This window comes from Nansenia antarctica (genome assembly GCF_963989245.1).
Source record: "Nansenia antarctica genome assembly, chromosome: 11".
In the NCBI taxonomy this organism is placed as follows: domain Eukaryota; kingdom Metazoa; phylum Chordata; class Actinopteri; order Argentiniformes; family Microstomatidae; genus Nansenia; species Nansenia antarctica.
Window position 1 is genome coordinate 10,298,667 of NC_137681.1, and position 11,797 is coordinate 10,310,463.

The 11,797-nt window shown below is 44.3% G+C and overlaps 1 protein-coding gene across 1 annotated transcript in view; it reads left to right on the forward strand.

The window, feature by feature from the left end:
* Positions 1-11,797, forward strand: part of LOC308167274 (poly(ADP-ribose) glycohydrolase) — a 34,038-nt gene extending 22,241 nt beyond the window's left edge. Inside the window, exons 14-18 of the mRNA XM_080541661.1 lie at positions 4,467-4,545; positions 4,667-4,790; positions 7,923-8,028; positions 10,347-10,475; positions 10,742-11,797. Coding sequence (XP_080397787.1) covers positions 4,467-4,545; positions 4,667-4,790; positions 7,923-8,028; positions 10,347-10,475; positions 10,742-10,887 — 584 coding nt within the window. The 3' untranslated portion in view covers positions 10,888-11,797. The remainder of the gene's footprint in view (positions 1-4,466; positions 4,546-4,666; positions 4,791-7,922; positions 8,029-10,346; positions 10,476-10,741) is intronic.

Here is an 11,797-nt window from a genome sequence, read left to right on the forward strand (position 1 = left end):
GTAGAGGACTGGGTCATCCTTATTGCACATTTCTCAAAATACTGTATTGGCTTGCAAGTAGCCACTACCAACATGTTCCAACCATTGCAGATGGATGATGTTGCTCACGAGAGATCTGAGCCTGCCCAACAAGTAAGAATCAATCACTCTGAGGGGGGAGGAGTGCTCTGTGGTGGCTGTGGTGATTGGTGAGTTGGGGGAGAGAGGGAATTCTGCCTACGCTGATACGCGCTGTGAAGGCTCTACTTTATCAACCATCCCTCAGCCCACGATCAGCCTACACACACACACACACACACACACACACACACACACACACACACACACACACACACATAAGCACACACAGTCCGCCTACTCACACTCAGATACCCCCTCCCTCCCATACACCATCACAAACGTGTGTAAAGACAGCCTTTTACTGTACCACAGTCCCATATACCCGTTCCCTGCACTCAAAGTCCCTTTTTAAGCATGCATAAAGTACATAAACGTACACTGCACTTTGGTCAGTTCTATGTCCAGGCCATTGAGGTGAATGGTGGGGGATGCTCCGGGAATCCAGACACAGGGAAGTCCGCAGCTCCGCCCACCTAATCAGCATTCAAACCCCTCCACCAGGGCACCTCTACGAGAGGAGTCACCTTCAGGATGCTCTCCAGCTCCCTCTTTCTGTCTCTCCTCCACTTACACTACTTAACTTTATTATCCAGGCCCAGAATTAATTACAGCTGGAAGACCTGCCTGAAGACCCACTCGGCTAATGGACTCTTCCATTCCATCATCTTTATTAAACCCTTCCGCCGGTATTTGTTGTCCCTCCATTTTAAAAGATCCCAAGTCTCAGTTGTATCATTGCCAGCGTAGTAAATCAGATTCCCCTGTGATACATCTTGACATGGGGTGGAGGAGGAGGAGGCGGGGGGGGGGGGGGGGGGCTAATGGATCTTACCGCCCCCATGGAAATTTGTAAAAGTGCCCAGGCCTAATTGAATTTCCCTTGATTGCTCCATGTCTGGCTGCCATCAGGGCGGTCACAAGTATAAGTAGGATCAAGGGGAAAGCAGATGATTCACCCAGGCAATCCTGACCAGGAAACATGACGCAAATGGCTGGCTGGCTGGCTGGCTGGTTGGCTGTTCTGGCTGGCTGGTTGGTTGGTTGGTTGGTTGGTTGGCTTGCTGGCTGGCTGGTTGGTTGGTTGGCTTGCTGGCTGGTTGGCTGGTTGGTTGGCTTGCTGGCTGGTTGGCTGGTTGGCTGGCGAGCAGGCAGGAGATGGTGGACTTTTAACACTTCCACTGGAAAACCCGCCTCTAATACCAGCTTTTCAGCGCTTCACAGAATGTATTCCTGCAGTATCCTGCCCTCCTTAAGTATTGGAAAGAGGAAGCATTTTGTCTTCTTTTAGCTCTATACTCCAACAGTTTGGATTTGAAATCAAACTATTACTGTGCCGTTAAAGTAGAGATTCTTGCCCCGCGGTGGCGTAGCGGTCTAAGCACTAGCCACTAGTGCAAGCTGCCCACCGGGGACTGGGATCGAATCCCGGTCTCGCCAGACCCGGATATGGCCGAGGCACACAGGGAGCGGCATATTGGGCGGCCGCTCCAGAGGGCGGTATAGGACTATTTCCGGACAAGGATCCGTCGCGCAACAGCGCCCCCGGGGTGCCGGAATAACGGTGCTGGGCTCGAGGAGCCAGACAGCTAGTCTGCCTGGCGGTCTCCTCTGGGGCTGCCGGCCACAGGGTCGTGCGGCGGATCCTACGCAATAGGCAGGGGATAATTGGATGCTAGGTTGGGTTCAATTGGATACCAAATTGGGCGAAAAAGGGATAAAATCTAAAAAAATAAAATTAAAAAAATGAAAAGTAGATTCTCAGCTTTAATTTAATGTTGTTTTTTTCTTTCAGATTGGTTTCACAAACTCATAATGGCTTCCCTTCATTGACATCTCTTTGGTCCTCATGTTGGCGAACACTAAACCAACGGGGTCCAAAGGCAAACGCAAAGCCTAGAATCAATACTAGACATTGAGAGCTCTCTCATGACTGCACACATTATGTGACAGAACACACCTGAGGAACCAGAAACAACCTTTGTCCCATCACTTTTTGGTACCCTGAAATAGGACTTTGCCTAAACATTGTTGTAATTTCGGAATGGTGAAACCAATGTCTTCACTGTCCCATTACTTACTTTTTTTTGTTTTTAGATATAGTGAGTATAAACAACAAGTTGGCTGGTGATTTTTGTTTATTTTGACACAATAAGCTTATTGACATTGTGACATTAAGACTGTGACAATAACCTCTCGAGGGGAATCTTCTCCATGTGTCGAGTTTTTTCCTTGAAAACATGCAGATGAGATGCGCCTCTAACCTTTCCGTCTCCCTCCAGTGGCTATCCCTCAGCAGAATCTAGACTGCATCAGTCAGTGCAAAACAATGAATGGTTTGGTCAGGCATATTTACACATGAAAGCGAGGTGAATGATGACTGTCCTACTCCTAATCATGAAGACCAGTCCAGGCACTGTCCTAAGCAGTTCGTCTACTGGCTTTCTAGGGAATCCATGTATTTCTTGTTCCCTGGATGAGAACTTGGTCCTCCTCTTACAAGAGAATGCTCTGATCTCTATTTTCCTTCCTTATTACCTTTCTTTCTTTCTTTCTTTCATTCTTTCTTTCTTTCTTCCCTTTTTTACCTCCTTCCTTCTTTCCGTCAATGGACATTTGCCTATTTCAGACACACAAGGGTCCACTTGTGAAGGTCAGAGGTATTTGCATCCTGAAGACATTGAAACTGTTATCTCAGCAAGCGGCCACTAAAGAGAAGAGAGTCTTTATCTGTTATAAGATCTCTGTTATCGGAGCTTGTCCAGATGTTAGCGTTTCCTTTTACGATTTAGAGATGTCTTTCAATGTCCTGCTGCAGGGGCCATCCACTAGCCTTCTTAAGCTCTCAGTGTCTTGGCCGTCTCTCTAACTGTATATTTTATTGCCTACTTTGTCAGGTGATACCATCAATTATGGTGCAGGATAATGTCTCACTGTTGGAACCCATTTGAATGGAAGGGAATGTGGAAACACCACAAGACTTCATATCAATTTCTTTTTACCAAGATTATTTGAAAAGAGAATAGATATTTAACTGTCTTCACGTAGCAGGTCATTAGCCTAAAATAACCATATTTTATCAACTTAAAAGCCCTTTTATTTAGCCTATTTCACTTGAGGCAGCCAGAATGTCTTTCAATGATATTGAAGTATGTTTCTTGCTCCAAGGTGCACTCTCCTTAAATAAGTTTCCTACAGAGCAATTATTTGACCTGTTACAGTGGACTACACGTATAGTACCACTAGAGCAAGCAATGCGTCAATGTCTCACCGAGGCAGTGATTGTGTATGTTCTTTAAAAGGGCCCAAGATGATTACAAGTGACGTCCCTGTCAAATGGAGCATGCACTAGAGGCTCTCTCCCCTAGGAGAAGAGCACTCATGCCCACTGACCAGGGCCCTGCACTGCTAATCAGCTCGTTTATACAGCATGCAGCGTGGAGGGCCACCGCAGGTACTAATGAGCCCTAATGAATGGGAAGTTAATTTGTGGCCTCGTTTGGTTCAATGTGCTCTCTCCCCCCACCCCCCCCCCACCGTCCATGGCCCCCCCCTCGTCCTCATCCCCATCTCGACTGTTGGAGTGTTCCCTGTGGGCTGGGCTGTTGCTGGCTCTCACATCTTTCCAGGGGGGTAATAACTTGACCTTCCTGTTGTTGGGAGACAGCTGCTCCTGTTTCATCAGTTCACGTGGAATAATTAGTAAAAGCTGTAGCATCAGCTGTAGAAAAAAGAGAAGAAAAAAAAGCAACACCATTTTTTCACAGTTATCTGTCACTGATCATTCTGTAATTGATACTTTATTTCCTGCTTGTTCAGTGAGAGTGTCAGAGTGTTTAGATGCTCTGCTGTCTAACCTACATCAGTTGCTGTCTTAAATTCTTCACTTGTTGACATTGCTCTTCAATTAGGGACAAGAATTAAGCGTTATGGAACGAGAAGCTGTGGTATATTGTGGATATCGGCACAGCTAGCTTCGAGTTCCATAACGCTTTTATACAAGGGTTACCACATTTATCTATCAATATTTCACAAAAGAAAGACAAGACAAACCTTTTAATTAATGTGTTTTATGTTTTATTGTAAGTGTATTCATCCGCGCTTAGCAATCTTGCTAAGCAACGGTAAGAATGTAACTTTGATAACGGTAATACAAACGCAGAGTTTGTATTATGAAAAGATGTGTCAACATTCCATTTAGCCGTGCGTATATCATGGATATCGGCGCGGCTGGAACGCAAACTGACCAATAGAGACAATGGACCGGATCTATCCGTTGTATAATGTTATTTTAAGTTCTCTGTTTACCAGCTTGGTTCTGACTTGATTCTGTTCTTTTGGATCTCCAGGTACAGAGCAGTACAGTAAATACACTGGTTATTCAGAGAGCTACAAATGGGCCGGCAGCCACGAGGATAAGACTCCAAGGTACAGGACTATGGCAGCATTTTACACAATATTGATCGCCCAATTAGCGAGAGTATAATCAATGAACAAGTCTAATGAATTACGTTCCATTAAATGCACCTGTGCCTGTCATCCAATTTAGAGACAACTGGCAGAGAAAGTGCACTGAGATTGTGGCGATTGATGCTCTGCGGTTCAGGACATTCGGACAGGACAGATTCCTCGAACAGTTCCGCCCAGACAAAATGAACCGAGAGCTGAATAAGGTGAGTATTGTGTATGGTCGGAGGTTTGGAGAAGATCTGGAACCAAAAGTACCAATTGCTTCTGTTTTCAAGCTCTAGATCATGATGTAACCAATTTGCAACTTACAAAAGGGCCAAAGGTTATTTCAGGCATTCTCTGGTTATATCCGGAGTGCAGCTTTAATTATTGGTCCATTTTGTATTATTTATGACAGTGGAAGTAAGGAGGGGGGACACAGTCTACCGCTACTCTTTGATGTTCTGCTTTGATCTTGCGTAGTCGAATGTCTCTGTAGTCACTGCACTGCAACAGGGCGTATGCCTCACATAATTATATGCATCATTGGAAACTTTAATTGGCATTTAAGTTTAAATTAGGCTCGTGCCATTGCATTACAATCAGAAAAAGCAATCTCATAATGACATGAATTGTCAACATGTTTACCTTTCCTTGGTAAACGTTTGGCTTAACAAGCCTTATGAGCATGGATCATGCGATCCAGAATGGGGACATATGTGATGATTACCAGTAGTTAATTGTAATGTGTCACACATTGGCTAACATTTACTATGAGGTTTATAGTATGTTGCACTCTTTACCGTTGAAAAATACGGCATACAGACTCTTCCAGATGTGCCTAACAATTCAAAGGCAGTTGTCGGGACATTTCATTGAAATAATTCAGGACACAGGTTTCATACTCTCTGATCGAAATTCACAATACCAAATCAAGACGTTGATGTTGTCAAGTATCACTTCAGAAAGCATGGAAAAAGCTGACAGCTTTGACAGGTGTGTAACAAATGCCCTTACATGGAGATCAATCCTGTTCGGGTGATAGTTTAGCTAACTGTCACATCTGCCCTTTATCCCAGGGGATTTATCACTGGTCAGGGGGAGGATGGGTACTTGCCATTCATTTTCACTCTATCCGCTCTTTCCTAGGCGAAAATTAATGTCCAGCACCCCTTCAAATCCGTCATTTAATTTCGGAGACTTCTGACAGAAGACATACAAACCCACCTGTCATTTCTTTTCCTGAAACAACCCTTGTTTATGAACAGGCCAAGCCTCATAATGTAGGTGTAATTGGCAGCTATAACATTAATGCCTCAAATGGAAGCAAACTAAATATGTGCAAAGTTGTCAAATGATAGCGTTAAAAATGTATGGTTAGTCAGGGCCAACCGGATCCCTAGGCGTTTACGGGGTACATGCGTTGAATAATGTGGTAAGCATTGGCCCTGCAGGCAAATTGAATTACATTTCTGTGCTATTATATTCCATTTTCATGTGAATGTATGGGATACTACAGGCCGTTATTATTATGAATTGTACCAGTGATCTGGAACTACAGTGATATAAGCCCTGGAGGCGAATGAGAATGCTTCTGGCTTTAGTCACCAAATGAGATGTAATTTCCACTTACTGGTACCCTGCCCTGCCCTTGCTTATGGTCATTATGTCATAATGTCACTCCATTACTCCTGTGTCTCGTTTTAGCATTGGTTTCTCTTTGGTAATTGTGTGCTATTAGACTACCTCCCTTGTCTCAGGATCATACAATAAATGTTTGCTTGGTTTGTATTAGGGCTGCCACGATTAGTCGACTAGTCGCGACGACGTCGATTACCAAAATCGTCGCCGACATATTTGGTAATCGACGTCGTCGCATGTTTTTTTGGAGCTGTTTCTTTTTCTTTTTTCTAGCACCAGGGGAGCCCCCCCTCCCAAATTTCGTTGTTTGGTACTATATCAATGACAATAAAGACCATTCAAATAAGCGATAAGCATTCGTTTTTCTTCCCTGAAGCTGCCACTGGCTAGCGTCTCCCAGTGTCTTTGATGTACATGCGCAGTGTCGGTCATCCGGGGCACACGTGACATCCCCGGAAAAACAAACAGAGAAATGTCTTCCCGTCCTCGTACGTCTAAAGTGTGGGAGCATTTCAACCACAACGTTGAAAAAAACAATGTAAAATATACAATTTGCAAAGCTAAACTCGCTTATCATGGCAGCACGTCTATGATGCGCGAGCATCTCAAAAGGAAGCACGTTGTGGCAGATGACGAGGAAAACGATGGCTCGTCTCGGTAAGCTAGTTAGCTTGTTATTGGCTAACGATATCGTTACGTTAAAAGCCTTCTTACATTATTTTACGTTATGTGCTGTAACGTTGTCATCAAAGCGATACTTATCAAATAGCTAAAAATGTTGTCTTAACGTTACAGTGCTAAGAAGGCGCGTTCTACTATGGATAGTTATCTTGTCAAGATGCCAACGTGCATTTCCTCGCTATGAATGAATAGTCCACACAGGAGAGAAACAATTTCTTTGCTCAGTCTCCTGCACTTTTCTTTGTTATGTTATTTGATTGAGACCAAACCTTTTCTCTACAAACATTTCTTTTTGTGGATAATTGCTCTTTTTTAGTTGCCTTAGTGCCTACCTCATTTTATTTTGCAGCACTATTCAATACATTTAAAATGTATGTTTGATGCCAGAGATGAGTGAAGCAAAGAAAAACTTTTGTACTCTGTACAAGTATTTATTTTTGTTTTTGTATTTTTGGTTGCCTAGTGCCTAGCCTACCTCATTTTACTCAGCAGTTTGCACTCTCTACTACTCTTTCTTTACATTACATTACATGCAAGTGATGCCAGAAATAAATCTGCAAAGTTCATTAAAATATCTATTTTTGAGTGAACAATCATTTTAATTGTCTTTATTTGAACAACAACTAACAACTTCAAGCTAAATTTAGAAGCTGATTTAGAAGATGATAGCTAAATAAGAGCGATTGAGTAATTGTGCGATAAGCTGTAATTTATGATCCGATTAGTCGACTAATCGTTAAAATAATCGGTGACTAGTCGACTATGAAAATAATCGTTTGTGGCTGCCCTAGTTTGTATGTAACTCTTTCACTCTTGCATTTTGTACTGTATTGTTTCTTTTCTGACTCTCTATCTCCGTCCTGTCTCTCTCTCTCTCTCTTACTCTCTCTTACTCTCTCTCTCTCTCTCTCTCTCTCTCTTACTATCTCTCTCTCTTACTCTCTCTTACTCTCTCTTACTCTCTCTCTCTCTCTCTCTCTCTCTCTCTCTCTCTCTCTCTCTCTCTCTCTCTCTCTCTCTCTGTGTCCCCTCAGGCCTACTGTGGCTTCTCTCGCCCCGGGGAGAGGAGCCAGGACCTCTCGGCCGTGGCCACAGGGAACTGGGGCTGTGGGGTTTTCGGGGGAGACGCCAGGCTAAAAGGTAAGCTTGGAGAGAGAGACGTTCAAAATGATTGGTGTATGGAATATATATATATATATATATTTTTTTTAAAAGCACCTGCTAAATGATTCACTGACATCCTTCTCTGGTGTTGAGTAGTGGTCCGTGTGGGCTATGCTGAAACATAGCAGCATGAATCTCAGTTGGAAAGCAGCAGTGCCTCAAACAGAGCAGCGTGACCTCTCATTACTCTTGCCGGAAAATACGTTCATTTACTTAAGGCCTATTTGTCCACCTTCCTTATTATCGATCAACTGACAACCTTAATATTTTTCATTAATGCCTAAATTGATCGCCGGCCCGAGTCCATCAATTCCGTTATGGACCCCTGTCAGTGCTCTGTGAATGGGCAGAGAGGCTGAGGAGTGCTTCCACACAAGCCTACCGCCACTCAGGCTCAGCCTGTAATGCTTCTAGACTAATACAGTGGCTGAAACTGCTGAAATGTGTGTTTTTTTTTCTTTCTTTCTCTCTCTGTCTCTCTTCCTTTTCTACACCGTTGTCTTTCCCCACCTGCCCATAGGAGCCATATAGCAGCGGGGTCCATCCCTGCATATTTACATGCATGCTTGAGTTGACTAATTAGCGGCCAGTCAGGGCCCTGTATACGTTAAACTGGCAGAGTTACCCACTGTCTTCTTAATGACAAGCCTCAGGGGAACGGGCTCTTAATGCCACCGTCGTTCCCCTCTATTTACCTGGCGCCGCTCGAAAATCTCCCCCACACTTGAAAGATTGATGACAACACGAGAGAAAAAGGCGACAAACTCCAGGAAAAAAGTATCTACTATGTTTGGCCCACGGTGTGCAGATGTTTATTCAGCCTTGCTCGTTAATGGGCCTCTGTTTTCAGCCCCTGGCTTCATTAATCAGCAGACTTATTTCTAGGCTCGTTAAATATTCAGAAGTCTTCTGGGGCCAGACCTTCCTCTACTCACTCTGGGTGACTGCAGCCTGAGTCCTCAGCGGGGGTGGAGGCTGTCCCCTGTCTCCGGGTTTATTTACCTTTCACACACTAATGTGATTGGTGTCATTCACAGCCTGGTGTTGATGTATGACAGACACAGGGGGACATCAGTCAATAACACCACTGTCAATGGGCCTCTTTGATTGGCAGAAATGCTTCGGAACTTTCTTCACTCACTAACTGAGAAAGGATTTCGGAACCCTCCGAAATATTTACCTAGCAACGATATTTTGATCGGCTACAGAATGAAGCATCATCATATGCATTTTTGGTGAATAAAGTCACCCGTGGCACTCTAGAATGTTGACAATATGGCCGTCTTTTTTCACCCTCGGCACTTAATGAGTTAATGAGGTGTAGTTGAACTCATAGGTATAGAGAGAATACAAAGCTTATGTTAATATCAGGGGAGGCTGGTGGAAGTATAACTCAGAGGACGGGCTCATTGTAATGAATGGGTATATATTCCATATATATGTTACGGTACATGTGGGAATACGGTACATGTGGGAAAACTAGCGTTGGGTGCTAGGATGCTACGGTTAGGGTTAGGGTTAGGATTAGGGGTAGGGTTAGGGTTAGGGTTAAGGTTAGGGTTAGGGTTAGACATGCCAGCATGTACCAAGTCACCCTAGCACCTAACCCCAACCCTAGTTTTGTACCGTAACATATATTCCATTTATATATTGGCATATATACATATGGATACCATTCCTTATTCCATTTCATGCATTACAATGAGCCGTCTTCCGATTTCGTCATAGATTTGTACTACAAAGATTAGTTTTGTCGATTGGTACTGCTATTGATGATGCTTTTGTGAGCTGGATGTCAACAGCGTTGTTCTTGGTGGTGTGTTAAGTGCTCTGGTATCAGTGTTTAATAGGAATCCTGTTTCTGGTTATTGGACTTTGGACTTTGAAGCTATGGTTGTCCTCTGATTGTGTTATATCCCTAAAGAGAGCATTGCATTGGTCCTGTAGCAACAGTTTGTCAATCTCTCTCTCTCGCTCTCTTAAATGATTTGCCTCCTTGCAATGATGCTTTTGTGGATGGTTGAGTCTCCTGCTAGGATGATGGCCCGGCAGAACTACTTATTCTCCCGAGTCTCAAATCTCATCTAGTCATGTGCAGAGCGCTCTCTCTCTCTCTCTCCCCCCCCCCCCCCCCCCCCCTCTCTCTCTCTCCCCCCCCCCCCCCTCTCTCTCTCTCTCTCCCCCCCCCCCCTCTCTCTCTCCCCCCCCCCCCCCCCCTCTCTCTCTCTCTCTCCCCCCCACCCAAACAACCCTGGAGAGGTGCAGTAACACGCTCTGCGCTTCTGTTCCCCCAGCTCTGCTCCAGATGCTGGCAGCTGCCGAGGCGGGTCGTGACGTGGCCTATTTCACCTTTGGTGACAGCAGGCTCATGAGAGACGTCCACGCCATGCACTCTTTCCTCACGCAGAGACACGTCAGCGTCGGTAAGACACATCGCCCTCTCCCCGCCTGGCCGCCTCCCATGACATTCAAAGACTGTAATGTGTTTGAAGATTATTATTTTTTTCTTCATGATTTACATGGTTAACTCTGAGCTCTGAGTTAGCATCTCTGTTAACTAAGATGCGTAGAAATAACACAGGTTGCATATCATCTCGGCGACTCCACTGGCCTTAAGTGGACAGATTGTTTTGGTGTTTTGGTGCTTTGGTGACCAGCTGACGTAGTGTCATGGTTCTCCCCCCCCTAGGGGAGGTGTATGGCCTCCTGAGGCAGTACCACAGCTCCGTGGTCAAGAGCTGCCTGACGGTCGACGGCCGACGGCCTGACGTCAGCCTCTACAACTTCATCTACGAGCAGGTTGGCTCCCCCGGCTCCTCCCCCTCCACAACCTGATCCAGCGCCGACGGCTCGGCCAGACAGACCGTCCCCACAGACCGCTATTAAGGTCAGATGGCCAATGAGTCACCGTGCCTCCCTCGCCTTCCCGAAGAGAACGGCGACAGCACTCAAACACTTGCTCTGCCATTCTATCGAGATTTATTTTTCTATGAACTTTGGGTTAACAATTGCTCATGTATCAAATGCCATTTCCTCCATTCGGGGTCGCAAATAGAAATTAATGAATCACACAAATCATATCAGAGGACAAAAACTAAAAAAAGGTTATATGACGCAGTGTAACTCATTCTAGTGAAAGTTTGTCTAATTTTGCTGCTGGTAATACTGAAATGGATTGCTCTTCAATACAATGCAATTGTGTTTTTAATGGTGAAGCAAAGGTTGCCATCCATCTTCTGAGTGTGTCATGTTTCCCTTTTTTACACCCACACATATCCAGCTTAATTGAATTGGTTGTCAGAATCCAGTAAAAGGAAAAAAAGAAATAGCGCAAGCCTTTAGAAGCTTGGAGACATATTAGAAAAGAGGTCTGCTGCGGAGAGCCAGCCCTTGGGTAGCCTCTGCACTAGACATAAGCTTATGTTGAGAATGAAAGCTGAAACGTGAAACGTATTTTTTTGCTTTTACTTATCTATGATAATCATCGCCTTAAACACGTGTTTTGAATACTGTAATGGTCATTTGTTGTTTGAAAAATCGACTCTGCATCACAAATTATATTTTAACGTTTTTTTTTGTGTGTGATTACCTCAACATCTACTGAAAGTAAGAATTGTTGATCTTTGTCGGATTCTCATCCATTCTTTACAACATGTAACTAGTTGTATATGAATGTTGTATTCCTTTTTGCAATATGATCTTAGGCATCCTTCAAAGGGTTTTCCTCTACCAATACATTAATTAT